Below are 23,528 nucleotides of genomic sequence, written 5' to 3' on the forward strand. Positions count from 1 at the left end.
ATCTGCCCCATCTCTCCGAACGATTCAGACTTAGCATACAACTAATTCAATTACTTTAAAGCGCTTTAGAAAGTATTACTATGTCAAAATTGCTACAAAAATAAAAATTGTTGTTGTGCAGTTACCCTGATGAAAGGTGCTACAGTGAGACAAATTGAACATAGAAGTAAGGACTTTATACTTCAGTTATACACGACATTGATGAGACCACAACTTAAATACTGTGTGCAGTTGTGGTCTCCTGATTAAAGGATAGATAGAGTCATAGAGTTATGGAGTTTCTAGCCCAGAAATGGACTCTTCAGTCCAACTCATCCATGCTGATCAGATATCCTAAAGTGATCTAGTCCCATTTGTCAGCATTTGTGCCATATCGCTCTAAACCCTTCTTATTCGTATACCCATCCAGATGACTCCTAAATGTTGCAATCATACCAACCTCCACCACTTCCTCTGGCAGCTCATTCCATACACGCACCACCCTCTGCGTGAAAAAGTTGCTACCCAGGTCCCTTTTAAATCTTTTCCCTCTCACCTTAAACCTAGGCACCCTATTTTTGGACCTCCTTACCCTGGGAAAAAGACCTTGGCTGTTCACCTTGTCCATGCTCCTCATGATTTTATAAACCACTATAAGATCCCCTCAACCTCTGCACTCCAGGGAAAAACACATCAGCCTCTTCTTATAGCTCAATACCTCTAATCCTGGTAGCTTCCTTGTAAATCTGTGAACACAGTATTCTAAAAGTAGCCTCACCAATGTCCTGCACAGTCGCACCATGACATCGCAACTCCTACTGACCATTAAAGGCAAGCCCACCAAATGCCTTCTTCACCACTGCCTCTACCTTTCACTCCACTTTCAAGGAACTATGCACCTTACCCCGAGGTCTCTGCTCAGCCACACTCCCCAGGTTCCTACCATTAAGTATATAAGTCCTGCCCTGGTTGCCTTACCAAAATACAACACCTCACATTTACTCAAACTAAACGCCATCTGCCACGCCTTGGTCCACTGACCCAGCTGATTAAGGTGTTGTTGTACTCTAAGATCATCTTCATCACTCTCCACTACACCACCCATTTTGGTGTAATCTGTAAACTTACTAACCATACCTCCTATATTCACATTGAAATCATTTATATGAATGAGAAAAAGTAGTGGATCTGGCACCAATCCTTGTGGCACACCACTGGTCACAGGCCTCCAGTCTAAAAAGTAACCCTCTATTGCCAACACCTTCTGTCTCCTACTTTTGAACCAATGTTGTATTCTATTGGCTAGTACCTCCAGGATTCCATGTGATGTAACCTTGCGTAACCTTGTTGAGTGCCTTGTTGAAGTCCGTATAAACAATGCCTACCACTCTGCCTTCAATCAACCAACTCTGCACAACCAAATTATGTGTCAGAGGCCATCTTCAGCTCATTGGTCAGGCCAGTTAACCTTTTGGGCAAGAATTTGTATATTTTCATCCCCATTGTCAACAAATCATTCAAACATGCATTAGATCATGACATATCTTGCTATCACAGAATCCCTGCAGTGTGGAAACAGGCCATTTGGCCCCATAAGTCCACACCAACCCTCCAAAGAGTATTCCACTCAGACCCATTCCCCTACCCTATTACTCTACATTTACTTCTGACTAATGAACCAAACCTACACATCCCTGAACACTATGGGCAATTTAGCTTGGCCCATTCACCTAACCTGCACATCTTTGGATTATGGGAGGAAACCAGTGTACCCAGAGGAAACCAACACAGACATAGGGAAATGTGCAAATTCCACACAGACAGTCACCCAAGGCTGGAACCAAACCTGGGTCCCTGGCACTGTGAGGCAGCAGTACTGACCACTGAGTCACCGTACCACCAATAATGTATTACAAATAAAATGATGTACTAAGCACAAACTCTTCATGCCTTTATTTTGTTGATAATATTCTTTGCCTTCATGCAAGCCCAATATAATTCAATGATTTAATTATATGCGGGGGTAATTCTGCAAAAGGATTACTGGACTGACAAGGGAATGAGCCAATTGTTTATGAGGAATGGTTAGATGGTCTGAGCTTGTTTACACTGGTGTCTGAAGAGTGTGGACTGATTTGGTTGAAAATTATAAGATCCTGAGGGGTCTTGACAAAGTGGAAATGCACAGGATGTTTACTTGTCTGGATGGATCTCGTACTGCATCACATTGTTTTAATATTAGGTGTTTTCCTTTTAGCCAGAGATGAGGGAACTTTTTTCAGTCAGAGGGTTGTGCATCTTTGGAACTTTGCCTCAGAAGGCATTGAAGGTGGGATAATTGAATATTTTTAAGGCAGTGGTAGATACATTCTTGTTTGTCAAGGCTGTCAAAGGTTATGAGGGGTAGATAGGAACATGGAATTCAAAACACAAACAGATCAACCATAATCTTATTGAATGGCTGAGCAGGATTGGAGAGCTGAGTGGCCAACATTCTTCTGCTCTTACTTTGTTCAAAAACTCTGTGAGAGATCTGCTCCCTGGCCCCATAAGAAACTGTTTCAGACAATTCTTCCAACAGGATTTTTAGTTATAGTCTCCAGAGTCAGACAAAAGCTGTGGTTTGCTGCAAAATTAGGTACTTCACAGTATTGAAGTCGCGGTGTTGGCACAGGCTGAATCCAGTCACTTCTGAGGAAGAGTTACTGGACCTGAAACGTTGACTTTGATTTCTCTTCACAGATGCTGGGCAGCACGGTGGCTCAGTGGTAAGCATTGCTGCCTCACAGCGCCAGGGACCTGGGTTCAATTTCTGCCCCGGGCGACTGTCTGTGTGGAGTTTGCACATCCTCCCCGTGTCTGCGTGGGTTTTCTCTGGGTGCTCTGGTTCCCTCCCACAGTCCAAAGATATGCAGTTTAGGTGAATTGGCCATGCTAAATTGCTCATAGCATTAGGTGCATTAGTCAGGGGTGAATGTCAGGGAATGGGTCTGGGTGGGTTGCTCTTTGGAGGGTTGGTGTGGACTTATTGGGCCAAAGGGCCTGTTTCCACACTGTGGGGAACGTAATCTTTTCTGGCAACTTTTGATTTTTAAATTCAGTCTGAGGCCCAGGGTACCATGACATCAAACAGCCTACAGGTGGCAGTGTCATTCAGCCTGGGAGTTCATTGTCAGTGAGCATTCAAAGCAGCACCAACTACAACTTGTGTCTATTGTGCCTTTAATGTTGTAATATGTCACAAGGTTAATCAGAGGATACTTATCGGACAAAATTTAACATTGAGCTACGTAAACAGATATTGGCATAGGTGACAAAAAGCTGGGTTAAAGATAGGTGTTAAGATTTTCAAGGATGTTGCCAGGGTTGGACGGTTTGAGCTATAGGGAGAGGCTAAATAGGGTCAGACCGTTTTCCCTGGAGCGTCAGAGGCTGAGGGGTGACATTATAGAAGTTTATTAAATCATGACGGGCGTGGACAGGTTAAATAGACAAGGTCTTTTCCTTGGGTTGTGGGAGTTCAGAACAAGAGGGAAAGATGTAAAAGAGACTTATGGGGCAACTTTTCCATGCAGAGGGTGGTGCGTGTATGGAATGAGCTGCCAGAGGAAGTGGCGGAGGCTGGTACAATTAGAACATTTAAGAGGCATCTGGATAGGTATATGAATAGGAAGGTTTTGCAGGGATATGGGCCGGGTGCTGGCAGGTGGGACTAGATTGGTTTGGGATATCTGGTCGGCATGGAAGAGTTGGACCAAAAGGCCTGTTTCCGTGCTGTACACCTCTATGACTCTATGACTCTAAGAGTGTCTCAAAGGTGGAAGTAGGAATTGGCACGTAGGAAGGAAGCGTGGAACTTTGAGGTCCTGGCAGATGAAGGCGTGGCCACCAACAATGGGAGTGTGGAAATTCGGAGCTGCTTGTATTTGGAGGAGCTCCGCTATCTTTTTGTTTCTCATTCAACAGAATGTGAGTGTCACCAACTGGGCCATGATAGCCCATTCCTAATTGATCTTGAGAAGGTGATGAGAGCTGTCTTCTTCAACTGCCACAATCCATGTGACATGCACCAACAGTCCTTTAGGATGACAGTTCCAGGATTTTGACCCTTCCATTGGTGAAAGAATGGTTTCAAGTCAGGATGGACAGCTTGGAGGGGAACCTGTAGGGAGTGGTGTCACCATGTATCTGCTGTCCCTCTCCTTTTGGTTGGTCAAAGTTGTAGCTTTGGAGGGTGCTGTTGAAGGAGCCTTGGTGAGCTGCTGCTGTGCATCTTATAGATCGCTTCCACTATTGCCACCATAATCAGGATGGAGGGATTGAATATTCAAGGCAGCGGTGGTGATGGTGTATACCTTCTTAGTATTAATTGGCGCTAAATTGGCCTTCACCGTTAGATAAGTGACAGGATGGACTGATGTTGAATAGGAGAAACCTGTTGTACTGATGCAAGGAAAGTTAATGGTTGAGGAACAGAGTTGAGGCTAAGTAGAAAGCATTTTGCTATACAATCAACAGATGGCTTAATTTCTTTTCCCCTAAATCAACCTGTTCAGTGATGTTAATACGTACCTCTGGAGCAGGTGAGATTTGAACCACTCAGAGATAGGGATTGGACTACTGAGCCACAATAGTTCTTCTTCAGCAACTAACCTAAAGAAGTCCTCACTTTATTGTGTGCAGAATTGACAAAACAAAAATAGATTTAAAATATTGGTCCTGAAATATCTCACACAGAGACCCGTACCCTATCACCAAGTCACCCTTAATTTACACGTGCACAGTACATGGGCTCTGGCCAGCCAGCTCAGAGCTGAAAATGTGTTGCTGGAAAAGTGCAGCAGGTCAGGCAGCATCCAAGGAACAGGAAATTCTACGTTTCGGGCATAAGCCCTTCATCAGGAATGCTGATGAAGGGCTTGTGCCCGAAACGTCGAATTTCCTGTTCCTTGGATGCTGCCTGACCTGCTGCGCTTTTCCAGCAACACATTTTCAGCTCTGATCTCCAGCATCTGCAGACCTCACTTTCTCCTTTCCAGCCAGCTCAGAGACAGTTCCGAGGGTGAGGAGACTCCCTGAGATTCCTATTTATATCAGTCAGCCAGGGATCCCTGATTGGTTCAGGTTAACAGCCCCAATCAGGGATCTCATACTCTTTTAGGCCCACTAGGCCCATCTTGTTCCAATCACAACAGGCCCCATCCTGAGTGCCATATCAGATCAACTGTCGCTATTCAACAACAAGGAGTACAGCTATTGTGGTATTCGTAGGTTGTGCTCTTCCCTCTGAGTTGGAAGGTTTGAGGCTTCCAACTCCACTCCAGAGACCTGAACACAATGTCCTGGAAAATGCTCCAGTGTTGTACTGAATGAGATGCCTTACTTCAGATGAGATACTAAATGTTCAGTTGTCCTCTCAGATGGATATAAAAGATCCCATGGCATTTATATAAAGAACAGCAGGGGGGTCCGCTCTGGAAACTTGGTCAATCTTGACCCCTTAACCAACATTACTGAGAAAATAAACTAGATGATTTGGTCATTATCACTTAGTGGGAGTTTGTTGTTTTCAAATTGGTTGACATGGTTTATTTTAAGGAGGAGAAAGTGAGGGCTGCAGATGCTGGAGATCAGATTCAAAGAGTGTGGTGCTGGAAAAGCACAGCCGGTCAGTATATTAGGACAGAGACTGCACTCCAAAAAGTGTAAAATGGTACAGGAGATGCTGAGATTGCGAAAGGTGCTATACAAAGGGTTGTTTGGTGTTAGGTGGGTTTTCATGCTGTAGGGTTATAGGCAGTCAATAGGACACTTGGCAGAATTCATGAAGTCAGATTGATCTCCCTGCAGGTAAAAGTGAGGACCACAGATGCTGGAGATCAGAGTCGAAAAGTGCGGTGCTGGAAAAGCACAGTCGGTCAGGCAGCATCCAAGGAGCTAGAGAGTCAATGTTTTGAGCTTGGATTCCCCATCAGGATTCCTGATGAAGAGCTCATGCTTGAAATGTTGATTCTCCTGCTCCTTGGATGCTGTCTGACCGGCTGTGCTTTTCCAGCACCGCACTTTTCGACTCTGAACTTCCTTCAGCCAGCTTGAGGGAATTTCTACCTTGGATCTTTAAAATGACTCGATGAGATTAAATATGAACTGAACTGAGTCTGTGAGGGCTGTTGCTGGTGATTCCTTTTTGTTTATACCCGCACAAGTGGCCTGGTAGTATTATTGCTAGACTAATAATCCCATCTAATGTTCTGGAGGCCTGGGTTCAAATCCCACCACGGCAGATGATGAAGTTTGAATTCAATAAAAATCTGGAATTAAAAATTTTTGATGACCATGAAACCATCGCCAATTGTTGAGAGAAACCCTTCAGTAATGTCCTTTAGGGAGGGAAACAGCCAACTTCATCTGGTCTGGCCAATATGTGATTTCAGAGCCACAGCAATGTTCTGGACTCTTAATAGGCTTCTGAGCAATTAGGGATGGGCAGTAAATGGCTGGTCTAGCCAGCAACACCCACATCCTGTGTATGAATAATAAAAGGGCCCAGAAGTGGAATCACTGCAAACATTTCATGATAATTTGCAAAGCACCCACACTTAGTCACAATGTGGATTTCCCCTTTAGGAATATTTTTTCATGCTTCCCCTCCCCTTCATTTTTTTCAAAGAAAAACATCACTTCTGGGAATCACTGACCTGATTAACATTTATGGCTATCAAATTGCCCTCGCGAAAAGGGTGATGAGCAATTATCTTGGACTGCTGCAGTCACTGTATTTCACTGTTATTCCACCTGTAATTTTTTTGATACAACTGATTGGCATGTCAGTGCAGTCAGTATGGATGCTAACATGGTGGGGTTTCATGATCAAACTAGGATTTTAATCCCAGATTTACGATATCATTGTGATGTGGCAGTCCAGGCCGAAGCCTTGCAAGCAGCAGGGAGTCTTTGCCCAGCGCAGGGGGAGAGTGAGCCCAGTGCAGGGGAGAGTGAGCCCAGAGTAGGAGGGAGAGTGAGCCCAGAGTAGGTGGGAGAGTGAGCCCACTGCAGGGGAGAGTGAGCCCAGCATAGCAGGAAGAGTGAGCTCTCCTGGGGAAGCCCAAGTTGGAGCATCTGTAGGCCCATGGCTCAAGAAAGGACTGTGATGTTTGACTTTTTGAACTTTATTTTTCTACTGTTATGCTCAGAAGACTGTAGTGCTGAACTTTTTAAATTTAGTTCTTTACTTCTCCATTTCTGTGACTAAGGTTGTGTACATAAGTATTTTGTACCGAAGATGGCGCCATCCGTGGCAATGTTGTAAACTTTTCACCGTATTCTTGTACCCCATACTGGAGTACATATGACAATAAAACCTAAATCTAAAAAACTAATTTAATTTAAATTCCCACAGACACAATGGCAAGATTTGAACTCATGTCGACTTGGCATTAGCCCAGGTCTTTCGATGGCTGGTCCAAAAACACAATCCCAATGCTGTAGCTCCCTCCTTTGTAAGTGTGAGTGACTCATACAGCTGAGTTTTCGAAGGAGTGACAACCTGTTACTCCTTTTTACAGAACAAAAGATTGCCACATTTCTGACAAAAGATTCTAATCAGGGCTCCTTCAGAAATGCGGAGCCACACTCCATTCTGACATTGAGTGGAGTGGCTGAGGGAGAGTAAATCATGGCCCCTTTGTTGATAGCATTCAGTTGCTGTGTTCTATAATTTAACAGCCCAGGTTCACAGATCACCACAAAAACACAAATCACTGGAAAAACACAGCAGATCCAGCAACGTCTGTTTCTGATTCAGATTTCCAGTATCCGCAGTTTTTTATTTTATTTCACAGCCATTCCGCCAACTCTTGTGAACCATTAAGCACTTCAAGTAAGTGTGAGGTTACAGTGTCAGGATTGCTAAGTAGTTGGGGTTAGGATATGAGGTAGGTAAAGTGCCGGTTGGTTGGGGGTAGTTTAAGTGGTATGCAGAGAGGTAGGTGGGTAGGCTGCAAGTGGTTTGGGATTAGGGTGTCAGGGATGGTTGCTAAATAGATAAGGTGCATGGTTGCACTGGGTAACGTGACAAGTGAATAAGGTGCCTGGTAGGTAGGGTGCCAGGGGTCAGTTACCAAGAAGTCAAATAGTCAAGGAGTGTTTAGGGTTGTTCACAGGAAGCTGGGGATATTGAGTCCAATGGCAGATTGGGGCAATAGAGTTAGGTTGCTGAGATTAGGAATGGGTATTCAAATTCAACAGTGGGGACTGGGTTATGTTCTAAGACAGCAGGAAGGGTTAGGTCCTGCTGAGGTGGGGCCCGGTCTTAAAGGAAAGGGGTAGAGTCAGGAACTGGTGTTGGCCCAGGTGGTGGTGGTGGGGGATGTGTGGTATTGGGTTGGGGGGGGAGCAGGGGGAGAAGGCTGAAGCAAAGGTAGTCGCCGGAGGATGGGGGGATGGGAAAGATGTTAGAACAGGGAGAGTATCAGGTCCAGTGGCGAGGTTGGGGTGGGGTTAGGGTGGTGTTGGATTGGGGGCTAAACGTGGTCTGGGGGTGGTTAGCTGCAGGGGTGTGCAGTAATTCGAGGGTGTCAGATGAATAGCTACTCAGGAGTCAGACTATGTATTTAATAGTGCAACTTTGCCTGAGCAATTATTCACTAATTTCTAATGGAACCATCCAAAGTGTCTGATTGAAATTGATATTTTTGGAATGTTTCAGTGTAGGGAAATTAATTGCTCAGTGGAATGTTCAAATTTCTGTGCAATTCCTTCAGAGTCTGATAGGATGGGAATTTCGCATGGTCCCCATGCACAACTCCCATCCATGATTCACAAACAATTATCTGGCCATTGGACAATTTGGGCCATAATATTCACCATTGGGTGAGAGAGTAAACTGCTGGAAATGACTGTGACTGACCACCAGGGAGTGCAACAGAGACAGACTTTCAATTCACAGCTTCCCCGCACAGGAAGCCACAAAAAACAGTGTGAAGAAATTGTCTGTGAGAAGGCCTAAAGATGAAAACTTTCTCTGCATCTCTTTTGCAGATGGTGTTGTTTGTGGAAAAATGCTGCTGCACATTAAGTGGTGTCTGTTGTAATGCTGTGGTTAAATGGAACCTTCAGACACCCACCGCTGGCACTAGGTTTTATGAGGTAGCTGGACCCTTTGTTGCCATAAGGGAGATTTACTGCCATCATCATCCTTTTTAGGTTGGGGTGTACAGATGTTGCTTTGTCTAATTTGAGAAATCCCTCCTGCTTCCACACTGTAGGGATTCTATGATTCTCTGAGGACATTGTCTTGGAACAAGATGTCATTTATTGCATCTAACAACTAGCTACACGTTATACTGGATGATAGACATTGTTACCAAAATTATGAGGAGACCTCAATGGTCAGTCTGTCTCCTTCAATATCCAGAAGCCTTTCCCCAATCAACTCCTTGTGAAATCATCCAGTTGGATAGAAAGTAACATAGTTTTCAACACGAACCTTTTCAGAGCCATTATCTTGTACAACATGTCAAGACAGCAAACAGTGAAATCAACTTAAATACACACAGCTTTCAAGAACTCTTGTAGTGAAGTGGTAAGGTCTCTACCTCTGAGCCAAGAGGCCTACGCTCAAGTTCCACCTGCACTAGAGTTGTGATAACATTTCTGAATAGGTCAATATAGAAAAGCAGTTTACAGTCCACTTTGTTATAAAGTACCAATCCTGCAGCAGAGGCATAATATGATACCCCATCAGCTGATGGTAAACTCTTCAACACTTGTTCTTAAATAGTAAGGTCCTGTGGAGAGTTGTTGAACAACCAGACCTTCGAGTGCAGGTTCATAGTTCCTTGAAAATGGAGTCACAGGTTGGTAGAATAGTGAAGGTGGCGTTTGGTATGCTTACCTTTATTAGTCAGTGCATTGAATATAGGAGTTGGGAAGTCATGTTGCTGCTGTACAAGACATTTGCTTAGGGCACTTTTGGAGTACTGTGTGCAATTCTGGTGTCCCTACTATAAGAAGGATGTTGTGAAACTTGAAAGGGTTCAGAAAAGGGTCTGCTTTCATTCTGTATATGTCTATGACTCTAATAACAACAACAACTTGCATTGGTCTAGCATCTTTAACATAGATATAAGTCCAAAAGTGCTTCATGGGAGTGATTAGCAAACAATATTTGACACAGTGGCACTGTAAGGAAGTAATTAGGACATATGACCAAAAGTATAGTCAAAGATGCAGGTTTTAACAAGTGTTAGAAGAGGACGCACATGTGGAGAAGTTTCGGGAGAACATTCCAGAATATTGGGTCCTTTGGTAGCAGAGGAGAAAGTGAGGACTGAAGATGCTGGAGATTGGAGCTGAAAATGTGTTGCTGGAAAAGGGCAGCAGGTCAGGCAGCATCCAAGGAGCAGGAGAATCGACGTTTCGGGCATGAGCCTGAAACATCAATTCTCCTGCTCCTTGGATGCTGCCTGACTTCCTGCGCTTTTCCAGCAACACATTTTCAGTTCCTTTGGTAGCAGAGTTTGAATCAGGGCTGTAAAGGAGGCCTAAGTTAGAGGATTACAGAAATTATGGTGTGTTAGCTGGTTGAAGGATGTTAGAGAGAGATACAGAAGAAATGGATTTTGGAATTCTGCTTTTGTGCCCTCCTTCAATTTTTCAATCAAAGCAAAATACTGTGGATGCTGAAAATCTGAAACAAACAGAACGCTGGAGAAACCTGGTTAGCTCAATTGGCTGGATGGCAGGTTTGCGATGCAGAATGATACCAACAACGTGGGCTCAATTCCTGTACCAGCTAAGGTTACCGTGAAAATTCTGCCTTCTTACCTATACTTGAGGCACAGTGGCCTTCAGGCTGAACCACCACCAGTCTTCTCTCATTAGAGAAAGGGAGAGGACAGGTGGTGGTTTAACCTGAAGGTCACTGTGCCTCAGGTATAGGTAAGAAGACTGGGTCTATGGCAACTTCACCTTTAGTACCTCTTAAGTACGATGTAAAAAACATATTCTGTTTATCAAAATTGAACCTATCCTCTGCTGAAGTGTTTATGTGGTCATCCATTGCTACTTAGACTATTAGCAATAATAAAGAGTGGTGACAGTGAGTGTAATATACTCAAGGTTTCTCAGAGGGCTCCAGTTAACGTATACTATGCTGACAGAGGGGCCGACTTTACATTTACTACTAAATAACATCCTTGATTTAGAACTCTATGTCTCTACTTAAAGAGGCCAGGGTCTCATTTACCTTTCTGATCATAGAGTCTGAAAGTCATAGAGATGTACATCCCGGAAACAGACCTTTCAGTCCAACTCGTCCATGCCAAACAGATACTGAACTAATCTAGTCCCATTTGCCAGCATTTGTCCCCTATCTCTCTAAACCTTTCCAATTCATATACCCATCCAGATGCCTTTTAAATGGTGTATTTTTACCAGCTTCCATTACTTCCTCTGGCAACTCATTCCATACCTATACCACGCTCTGCGTGAAAACGTTGCCCCTTAGGTCCCTTTTAATTTTTTCCCCTCTCACCGTAAATCTATGCCCTCTAGTTCTGGACTCCCCCACCCCAGGGAAAACACCCTGTCTATTTACTCTATCGATGCCCCTCATGATTTTATAAACCTCTATAAGGTCACCCTCTGATCTCTGACGCTACAGGGAAAACATCCTCAGCCTTTTCGGCCTCTCCCTATAGCTCAAACCCTAATCAAAACAGTCTGACATTTTCAATAACTTGTGCATCTATACCCCAGGTTCTTCTGCTCCTACAGCCCCTTCAGAACCACCCCCATTTTCTAACCTGACTTTCCTCAGTCTTTCCACCATCATTTATATCGTCAGCCTTCTCTGTACTAAATTTCACCTGCCACCCCATTCAAAGAGCTGTGTTGGTCTTCGTAAAGTCAGTCATTATCCCCTTGCACTCAAAGTGCTCCTAGGTTTTGTGTCATCTGCACATTTTGAAGTACCCGCAAGAACTGAGGTCATTGATGTAAATCGTTAACAAAAAAACCCTTGGTCAATAGATACCTTCTACTGGACTGAAGAATAAACATCAAAGTAGTGCTGGAAAAGCACAGCACGTCAGGCAGCATCCAAGGAGCAGAAAAAATCGACTTTTCTGGTAAAAGCCCTTCATTAGGACGAACGTTTTGCCCGAAACGTCGATCTTCCTGCTCCTTGGATGCTGCCTGACCTGCTGTGCTTTTCCAGCACTATTCTAATCTTGACTTTAATCGCCAGCATCTGCAGTCCTCACTTTCGCCTGAAGAATAAACATGCATCACCACTTTCCATTTCCTGTCACTCAGCCAAATTTGTACTCATGCTGCTCATTTCCCTGCAAATCAAGGACGTTCGGCTTCATTGGCAAGTTTGTTATCTGACACTTTATCACTAGAATTAATGTTCATTAGATGGAGTACACAGTGACAGAATACAATACAATAAGACAAGATGACCATCTGCATTCGTGATTATTCTCTTAAATTTCAAACACTTTTACTTTCGTTATCGGAAATGTTTCAATGCTAATCTATCCCAGATTGGTTCTTCAAGTAATTTGCTGATAAACAGCATAAAGTCTTTCAAAAAAAACTAAGACTTCAAAATTATTCTGTGTCTGCAACTTGTCAAATTTCTCCTTTTCAAGTGTCCTCCCCAGAGAGGAAGGCTGTCAGAAAATGAAATCTAATCCAAACCTTTCAAACCACAGCACTAAAGCCAAGCTGTCAGATCAGAGAGGGAATTCATCTCAGGCACTTTGAAGGGACTTCAAAATAAGATTTTAGGATTATTCACAATAAATGTTTCAGACATAAATAACAAAGTGAGGCAGAACCTTTTTAAGATCTTACCTTAGATAATTCCTCTAATTGGCTCTCTAATAAATGGTCATTTGCGGAAAATTGATTCTAGAAGACAAACAGATTGGAAGAATAATCCAATTAAAGGGTTTGAGTAATGAACCAATTCTGCAGTTAATTTAATTCAGTATGTGTGTGCATGTGTGAGAAACAATATCTGTAGACATGTCTGTGCTTGTACAGAAATCTTAATGCACCATTCTGAGTCTGAAAGCACACAAATCTACTATTTATTTTTATAGCGTGGTTTCATCAAAATTCTCATTGCAGGTTACAGCAACCTCTCTTGAAAAATTACTTGAATTGATGTGGTGAGGTACAGTTTGGACCTAGCATTCTCTGACTCATGAACTCTTTATTGGCTATGTGGAATGAAACCCAAAATCTACTAACTCAAAGGTAAGAGTGCAACCAACTGAGCCAAGCTGATAGCAATAGTAATCGTGTGTAAACTGTGTCTTAAAGAAAGTCTTCTGAAGGCAAGGAGTCTCATACCACACAGTGCATTTCAGACTTTGAACTGGACCTTCTCTTTAGTCTACCTAAAACTTGTTGGTCTTCCAGAATAAGGTGTTGACCCTGACTAAGTGCTGCAGACTGGTACATTCCAAGATCCAAGACCAGGTGCTGAATGATGCACTGAAGTTTGGGGTAGATGTTGCTAAGGTCCACTATCCGAGTTCTTCCTGCTGAAGGTAAGTTGGGGTCTTTTCAGTTTTGGAACCCTCCCATTGTCTCAAGTATATGTAAATATTAATATTGGATTATAAGAGAGGTCTTTGGCTTAATGGATGGAGTCAAAGTTCAGTGTTTTGTTTGTTTAATTGATAGGGAACCGTACAGATCCCAACTGCGTTTGTGACAATATATATATATTATACACACATAGATTTTTAATGAATAAAGTATAATTTTGATATAAAAAGAAGGACCTTCCTGGCTTTGTTCTCGTCCAATGACACCAGAACAGGATACTGAGGGAGGAACAGGATAGTTATCTTAGTGCTGAGAGTTTGCCCACACCATGGGGTTGCGAGCGCTCCTCCAATGATAAGACTGTGGGTAAACAGACATTGGGGTCTATGGCTAATTCTATAAACTCTCTAAATGGGTTTTTAAATTGCCAACATTAATGTGCATAGCCTTCAATCTACTTCTTGATGCATCACCACATTGACTTACACGACCAACATCAAAGCGGACCTCCTGTTTCTGGAGGATTGTGGGACACCACATCTCAGCAGCTACATGGTTAAGCTTGTGGGCCCATGGGCCTTCGATTTGGTCAGGGGGGAAATGATAACTGTGGCTCCGGCCTGGGTATTTTGCTGTGAGGAGGCATATTCACCATCTCTGAGGTTAAGGAGAGGGGGCCGGCATCTCCTCAAAGCAGAAGTTACTTACAGAAATATTCCCCTGAGGCTAATTACCATGTACGTCCTTGTGGTAAACAGTGAGCAGCTGGCCGTCCTGCAGCAGCTCCCACTGCTGTCGGCAATGTCCAGGCCGGTCATTCTGACTGGAGACTTCAATGTTTTCATCGATGCAGATGGATATTTTGGAGGGGCTGACAGTGAATCAGACTCCATGTCCCATTTCCTGATGGAAACAGGTGAAACCACTAAGCTGCATGAGGTCTTCAGCACCCCTGCAGATTGGGAGCAGCATAAACACACCTGATCACAGCCAGACAGGTCTATCAGCTCAAGGATAGATTTCCTGTTTGTGTAATATACATTCTCAGTCAGATCCATCGATGTCAAGACGGAGTTCTTCTCTGACCACTGCCTCCTGCAGGTCAACTGTCACCTACAGCATGTCCGGTGTCTAGCAAGGAAATGTGGAAGCTGAATGTGAAACTGTTGACCCCAGAAAACATTAAGGAGCACAAAAGGGATTATACAGGTTGGACAACAAAAAGCCCCTCTTGAGCTTCCAATGGACTGGTGGGAAGTAGTCAAGGGGAGCATCAAGAGGTTCTTTATCCTCAAAGGTGTTGAAGACAAGAGAGAGAGAGGGAAACTGTCCAAACTCCAGAACAGTGTCCAGAACCTCCACCTGCTGCAGATGATGGAGGTCAATGCCATGGAGGATCCCCAGGAAGTGAAGGGCCAGCAAGCCTTGCTGTTTGCATTGGAGGCTTCCAAGATAATCTTCTGGTCCAGGGTCCGCACTGTGGGGCAGGATGAGATGTGCTCGCATTTCTTCATCCAGAAGATGCACATGGAGAGCTCTTGCTCAGCAGCCTGAAGGAAGAAAACATCTTAGTTATGTCATCTCAATCTGACATCCTCAGGATCAGTAAATCCTTTTATGCCAGACACAATGACATGAAGCACATAGACAGTGTGGTCTCCCAGCCATTCCTGTCCTCTATCATGGAGATCTTAGACAGATGGAGAGTGAGGGAGAGGCTGGACCAGCCGTTATCTCTGGATGAGCTGATCAGGGCCCTTTTAAAAGGAATGAAACTCCCGAAAGCGATGACTTACTGGCCGAGTTGTATCCAGCTGTGTGGGATTTATACATTCATAAAGTCATACAGCCCAGAAACAGATCCTTCAGTCCAACCATGCTCTCAAACTAAACTAAACTAATCCCACCTTCCTGCATTTGGCGCATATCCCTCCAACTCTTTCCTAATCATGGACTTATCAAAATGTCTTTCAAACGTTGTAACTGTACCCGCATCGACCACTTCCTCTGGCAGTTCATTCCACACACAAACCGTAGTGTTGAAAAGTTGCCCCTCATGTCCTTTTTAAACTTTTCTCCTCTCACCTTAAAAATATACCCCTTTGATTTGAACTCCCCCACCTTGGGGTATAGGCCCTTGCTATTCACCATATTCACACACCTCATGATCTTATAAACCTCCATAACATCACTCCTCAACCTTCTAAGCTCCAGTGAAACAAGTACCAACCCTTACAACTCAAATGCTCCAGTCCCAGTAATATTTCTAAATCAGAAAGGTTGTGAGCCTGGGAAGGTGGCTAATCCAGGCACCCGAAGTCAACAAGTCAAAACCTCCTTGTACATGGATGATGTCATCGTTGTCTGTTGAGATCCAATGTCAGTGGCCAGACTCATGAGCGTCTGTGAACAGTTCGAACTGGCTTCAGGAGCCAAAGTGAATCGAGGCAAGAGTGAGACCATGTTCTTTGAGAACTAGACTGACCAATCTTTATCCCCTTCATCGCCAGGACAGATTACCTGAAGATGCTGACAATATGGTTCAGATGGGCCGTGGCATGTGCAAAAACATGGGAGTTGCATTTCTCCAAGGAGAGGCAAAAACTCGTCTTCAGGTTGTGACGTACTCTTGGTGTTGTATGCGGCTCAAGTCTGGGCCATTCCCTGAACCTGCACCATTGTTGTCACCTGCGCCATTTTCAACTTCATCTGGAGGTCAAAGATGGACCGTGTCCTTATAGACGATGTTTACAAAGCTCTGGATAATGGGGGGGGGGGGGGGGTGGTGAATGGGGTGGAGAAAGGCCACCATTGTATGTGGCTGCATCAAGTTGTGGGTAAACCCTCAGTATGCAAGCAGCAAGAGATACGATGTACTGAGGTTCTACCTGTCCCTGGTGTTGCGAAGGATGGGACCGACCTTGGTGCCACAGAACACTCCAAATAGTTGGACAATTCCATACCAGCTTTGTGAAGAAATTTGCCAAGAAAAGACCCTTGACCACAGGTCCATCAGGAAGTGGTCAGCATGTAGCATCCTCAAGACCCTGCAGAAAACGAGAAGGTGGATCCTCTTGAGTTGTTTCCTGAGTACGCCGTCAAAGTCATTTGGCAGAATGCCTTATCACCAGAGCTTTCCGACACGCACCAAGACATCACTTGGCTGATGGTGAGAAGGGCACTACCCATGAGATCCTTCATGTACACCTGGACTCTGCACCACCACACGCTGCCCTCGAAACAGCTGTGGGGAGGTGCGGGTAGAGACTGTCACCTCTGGAACGTGCCTTTGCAAAGGAAATCTGGAGAGAGATGCAGTGGATTTTGTTGAGGTTTGTCCCGAGCAGCTCTGTCCTCCAGGCGCAGTCTATCAACAACACAAAGAAAGATGCTCTTTGGTCTGTCCAAATTTGTTAATCTTCAAGAGCAAGCTGTTGACTTTGACACAGTGTTGCAGACTGGCACATTTCAAAGTCAGGACTACATGCTGAGGGACATAGTAAAGCCTGGGGCAGCTGCCGTCAAGGTGCGATGGGGAAAGACCACCATCTGAGGTCTTCCTGCAGAAGTTAAACGGGGGTCCATTCAGTTATCCGGCCCTCCCAGTACCTCAAGTGAATATAAATGTATCTTGTAGAAGTAAGAAATGCCTTGGGCTTTTTGGTTCTAAATATTAGATTAGATTACTCAGTGTGGAAACAGGCCCTTCGGCCCAGCAATTCCACACTGACCTACTGAAGCACAACCCACCCAGACCCTCTTCAGCTAACGCTACGGGCAATTTAGCATGGCCAATTCACCTAATCTGCACATTTTTGGATTGTGGGAGGAAACCGGAGCACCCGGAGGAAACCCACGCAGACACAGGGAGAATGTGCAAACTCCACACAGAGAGTCGCCTGAGATGGGAATTGAACCCAGGTCTCTTTGAAATTATAAAAACAATTTTCCCAAGTAAGATCCCACAAACAACACAGGAAATGGGTACTCAGTTAAATTATGTTTATTTTTCTAGTGTAGCTGACAGGAGAAATGACAACCAGGAAAATGCCCTGTTTTTCTTGGAATACGGTTTATGAGCTTTTGCATCCACTAAAACCACACAAGAAGACTATAGCCTGGTTCAAAAGATGGCTCCTCTAACATTGTAATGTGCCGTCATTGATGTATCGAACACAGAAGTCCCTTTACTTAGACCCACAACTTCCTGTCTGAGAAGAAGTGGTGTATCTAATTGAGTAAAGTTGGCAGCAGACAGAAATGTGAAAAGTGAAGAAAACTATTCAGCTAAATTTAAGGGCTAATGTTAAGATTTGTATTGATCTGGATTTGTATTCAAATGAAAATCAGGTGCTGACAGGCTTACATAGGCAACGCTGTGGAAAGACAATAAAGATTTATACTTGTGGCAGAATCTGTGCCTCGATTTGAACTCTGCTTCTAATAAACTCGTGCTGCCTTTTCTAATACAGATAGAGGCAGTAGATAACATCAGACTCATGGTAGTTTCATAACCAAAGGTAAAAGATAATGACCACTTACCTCCCCAGGTTGTATCAATTTATCCAGCTCCTGCTGAGTGGCAACTTCTCCTCCACATACTGGAGGTGCAGAGTGTCTCCTAGGAGGGAGAGGAACAGAGGCCATAGTAATAACTTTTTAGAGCTTTTCTCAAGATTTCTTAAGAGCCACCTCAGGAATTCCATTCTCCATTCTCACAAATTCCTTTACTGAGGAATGCAGTCATATAGTATCATTACTTTCTGTATTTATGATCACAGATTGACTTTTTGTGATCACAGATTGACTTTTTGGGCTCTGTTTCAACTTAGTTGGATCAAGGGCCCCAATAATCGAGGCCTAATACTCCATAAACCATCACAAATGTGTAACTACCCACTTAGACAACCAGAGAATACAGTATGCCTGATCAACTGTTATTCAGAACAAAACCAATTCACACTAGTAACAGGGAAGTAACCCTATTTATTGTAAACAAACTTAATCTTTAACAAATAGCAGAGATAAAACGATCATTACTTTGCTACCCTGCAACTTAGTCTGTATCCCTTTAAAACCCCAAATACATATACATTCATTCATGAATAAGTCAGACAAAAGGCAGACAATTTAATACAAATATTATGGGTGGAGTACATACTGGGAAAATGATTTCTGTAGATTAAAAGTCCTGATCACAAAGTGGAGGTTTATTTATTACAGTCATTTGGTTTTGCCAATGATGATACTTGCTGTTTGCAGACCATTCTTTGATTGGACAGCTGATCAGATGGACCTAGGACTTTTCTTGGATTAGAATTCTTTCTGTTAAGTTTCTGGGTGTTTTTTGTCTTTCCACTCAAACAGAGAGAATGAAGAGAGATGTTTTCAGTTTGCTAGGTCTGTGCATTTCTGGCTGAACTTCCCTCACAGGTTCGTAGCAAACTGAACCAATCTGAGTGCTGTCGTCAGGCAGTTTTATTTTAACTCAAAGACTCCTGGTATCTGTCTGTCTCAGGAGTGTCAGAACCCCACTGCTCCAAAGGCACCAGTCTTGCACAGCCAAAAATGTACATATCTTGTTGCTCAAGTTATAAATCTCTCCTGTTATTTTGTAATACCAGTGTCCAATCTCCATTCTTGTTAATTGTTGAAAAGGAAACTGTGTGATCCAAGAACTGGAATAATCCATCAATATACTCAAATAATTACTAATGTTTGATTAAACTTAAAGCCTCAACAAACAAGGAAAGCTTAATTGTCCTGGACCCACAGTATCTAAATGTGCAGAAGACAACAGGAATTAGTTAGCAGTAAATGAATTTTTCAATAAGTGACTCAGATTAATTTACTAGGCATTTGCAAGGATGGCTCAGTGATTAGCTCTGCTGCTTTACAGTGGCAGGGACCTGGGCTTTATTCCAGCCTCTGTCTGTGTAGAATTTGCACATTCTCCGTGGGGTCTGCGTGGGGTTTCCTTTAGCTGCTCCAGTTTCCTCCAACTGTCCAAAGATATGTGGGATAGGTGAGTTGGCCATGCTAAATTGCCCATAATGTACACATCCCTGAACACTAGGTGCATTAGTCAGAGGTAAATCTAGGGTAGGGGAATATGTCTGGGTGGGTTACTCTGAGGGTCGGTGTGGACTTGGTAGGCTGAAGGGCCTTTTTCCACACTCTAGGGATTCTATGATGATTCCATGATGAAATGCAAGGGTGGGTCTGGGTGGGATGTTCTTCAGAGGGTTAGAGTGGACTTGATAGGCCTAATGACCTGCTTCCACACTGTATGGATTCTATAAATTCATTCCCAGTAAGTTCAGTTTTTGTGGCTCCAAGTAAGCTAATTGCTCCTTTGTTCACAGGCTCCCAGTGGTAGCCTCCTTCCCTTCCCCCTGCAGTCATTGGCTTCCTCATTACCCCCTTCCCCACCCCAACCCTTTTACAGGCATGCATCATGAAATAATTGTTAGGGCAAATGAAGATTGACCCACTTCAGGCAGGAAATTAAAGGTTGTCAGGGGTAGGTGGGAATGTGGAATTCAAAACGTAACCATAATCTTATTGAACAATAGAACAGGCTTGAGGGACTGAATTCATATCTAAAGATCAAGAACTGTTCGCATTCCAACCATAATTCAGCCACATCTGCTGTTGAGTGAGTAGATGTTGAGTGAGGGAACATATGAGTCAGATGTAATGCTTATCCCAGTCGAATAGCCAGCACAATCTGATATCACACACAAGGTGAGAGGAACCAGGTAAAGCAATGTAAGTGCTCAACAGAATTCTAGACAAAGACAGGGGGAGAGATAGGACTAAAATTAACATAGGGCCTGGAGGAAGGCACTGAGTTTGAAAGGTGACTGACCATTCAGCCCAAAGCAATAATTCAATCTATCAGTTGAAATGGTGTCAAGACCATCACCATTGATTAACATAAGCAAATCCCCAGGGTAGCATTCCTAATCTTGCTGCAAGAAAATGAGGACTGCAGATGCTGGAGATCCGAGTTGAAAAGGGTGGAAAAGCATAGCAAACTAGGGCGCATCCAAGGAGCAGGAGAATTGGCGTTTCAGGCATAAGCCCTTCATCGGGATTTTCCTGCTCCTCGGAGGCTACCTGACCTGCTGTGCTTTTCCAGCGCCACCCTTTTCGACTCTACCTTAATTCTGCGACCAAACCACTGCAACAACAACTCCAACTGTGGATTTTATTAAAACTAATTCCATGCAAAGTGCTCCAGTAGGTCTTGGAAAGTGGACTCTGCTGCTGGTCCATCAGCCTGTCATTTGGAGTTGACCTGATAGAGTCTGAACCCCTCCCCTCAATATCAAAACTCAACCCATCCAATGATTATCACTTCTTCCCAGGAAAGGAAGATCCTTCACAAAGAAATATTTTAATGCATTTTCCGCAAAGTGATGACCGATACTTAAATACAGTCACACAGATTATTAATTCAGCTAAGTATGCTTATACTTAAGAAAGAAGGGGAAGTAAATAGAGGCATACGGGAATAATAGCAAGGGTTAAAAAAAGTACCTTTCGTTTGTAAAATGCAATATCAGATCCTCAGGAGGTTCTTTAAATCCAGTAAATTACAGATGTTATGAAAACGTGCATGTATTTACATAACACCTTTAATATTGTAAGTATATAAAGATTACATAACACCTGGTTATTACAGAATCATAGAATCCCTACAGTGTGGAAACAGGCCATTTGGCCCAACAAGTCCACACTGACCATCTGAACAGTAACCCACCCTGACTCATTTCCCTATCTCCCACCCTATTACTCTACATATATGCCTGACTAATGCATCTCACCTACACATTCCTGAACACGATGGACAATTTAGCATGGCCAATTCACCAAACGTGCACATCTTCAGGTGCTCAGTGCTTTGAAAGCTTGTACTTCCAAATAAACCTGTTGGACTATAACCTGGTGTTGTGTGACTTTTAACTTTGTCCACCCCAGTCGAACACCAGCACCTCTACATCATATATAAAGATTGTTAAACTAAATTTGATTCTGAGTCCTAAAAAGGGACAAGTGAACAAAACATTGATCAAAGAGTTGCTTTTGAAGAAAGAGAAAGTGCTAAAGAGGGGATTCCTAATGTTGGGGTCTAAGCAGTTAAGCTTAGGGATACTCATTGTGAAGCGATGGGAAGCTGGGGAAGCACAGGCTGTCAGAATTGAAGAGCACCATGAGCTGACTGTTATGGGTCGGAGGAGGTTACAATGATAAGGAGGGATTTGAACACTCGGATGAGAATTTAACTTCCAGATGTCAGACTGTGGGTAATTGAGCATAGAACGATTCAGAAGTGTGCCGGTAATCTGTGCTCAACAGCCACTATGTGAGCTGAGGTCCCTTTCCTTGATCTACTGCTAAAGGCAGCTGGTCACATTTCTCATCAACTCCACAGACCACGGAAGTGGCCACTGATGCTACTTAAGCAATCACCCTGTAAGTAGCAAGATCTTACTACTTGCTAGTGGTAAGTAGACATGAATAAAGTCATTGATCAGTTGTGTTGGTTTTGCTGCATTTGTAATTGATAAGTTTTGCTTAATGTGTTGCAAAAGGAAAGAAAATGCAGAAAGATGTTCAATTGACGGCCAATACAGAGATACATAGTGGATATCTTGGCATTTAATAGAGATGGGGAAGCAGGCTAACATTGCAGTGAGAGTATTCACATAGTTGGAACCAATAGAAACTCTTGCTTTACATGGTCCAGGTCATTAAACTGTTCTGAGTACTTCCTTAAAATGAGTTTACACACTTGTCATTGTTGCCAGCTCCTCAGCACCACCTCCTCCCTCCCTCTACGTGTTTATTTTCACGTAAAATGGTGCCAGTTGTGACGACATTTCACCATCCAAAATCTCAAATGCCTTCCTTTCCACATGTGCTGTCCCACATTCTCTTCTTCGTTGCCAGGACCTAAAATAACAAAACCCTCTCTTTCTTTCCCTCTCCCCACGAGGGTCACTTGGGGTGCCTAAGGCATCACAAACCACAGCATGATGTGGGTGCAGGGAAAGCCACCAAGTAAGATTGGTTCATTCGGTTTCAGTTTCTTTCATCTTTTTGTTCCCCCTTTTTCTTAAAAATAGCCTTTTAAGTACAAGATGATACTGCTGGTATTTTAAAATTATAAGAATCAAGTGTTAAGAGCAGGGAGTCTAGATCAATTGATTAATAAATTAAATCAAATATGATACTGATGGTAGGAGAGGTGAAGTGTTGTTGCTGTAATATGGAGATGCTTCTGAACATCATGCTGATCAGGGACAGGAGGGTGCAACTGTAACTGAAGATGAGGCAGGTATGAGGATGCAGGGGATTGCAATTGAGGAACCTTGGCCCCTACAATTGTCCAACAGTTACCAGGTTCTTGCAAGCTATGTGGAGAAGAGTGGGGACTGCAAGGAGGATGAGTGCATTGATCACAGTACCATGGTACAGGGAACCATCGAAGTGCAGGGCTGAAATAGGGATATGGTCATGCTAGGAGACAGTATAAGTGTGGGGATTGCAAGCCCTGAAGGCTGCATTGCCTGCCTGGTGCCAGGGTTAGGGACATCTCCTTGTGGCTGGAGAAGATCCTGAAGAGAGAGGTGGGAGGGATCCAGTCCTCATCATCCTTGTTGGTACCAATGACATTGACAGGCCTAGGAAAGGAGGTTCTATCAAAAGAATTTGAACAGTTAGGACCTGAACTATAAAGCCAAAGATAATAACCTCAGGATTACTATCCAATCCTGGGCACATTGGTATAGACTAATAACCAGTTAAATGTATAGCTCATAGATTGTTTCAGAGGGATGAGCTTCAGTTCTTGGGACACTGGCACCAGTACCTGGGCAGAGGAGACCAAAGGTTCTGGTGGGACAGTCTTCAGTTGAACCGTTATGGGACCAGTGTCCTGGCAAATTGAATAACTAGGACTTAGAGAGAGG

At 43.6% G+C, this 23,528-nt stretch overlaps 1 protein-coding gene across 1 annotated transcript in view; it reads right to left on the minus strand.

The window, feature by feature from the left end:
• Positions 1–23,528, minus strand: part of LOC132833494 (probable pleckstrin homology domain-containing family N member 1) — a 64,969-nt gene that overhangs the window by 32,749 nt on the left and 8,692 nt on the right. The window contains exons 3-4 of the mRNA XM_060851804.1: positions 18,091–18,169; positions 12,844–12,900 (exon numbers count right to left, since the gene is read on the minus strand). Of these exons, the coding sequence (XP_060707787.1) occupies positions 12,844–12,900; positions 18,091–18,169 (136 nt within the window). The remainder of the gene's footprint in view (positions 1–12,843; positions 12,901–18,090; positions 18,170–23,528) is intronic.

This window comes from Hemiscyllium ocellatum, chromosome 37, assembly GCF_020745735.1.
Source record: "Hemiscyllium ocellatum isolate sHemOce1 chromosome 37, sHemOce1.pat.X.cur, whole genome shotgun sequence".
NCBI lineage: Eukaryota > Metazoa > Chordata > Chondrichthyes > Orectolobiformes > Hemiscylliidae > Hemiscyllium > Hemiscyllium ocellatum.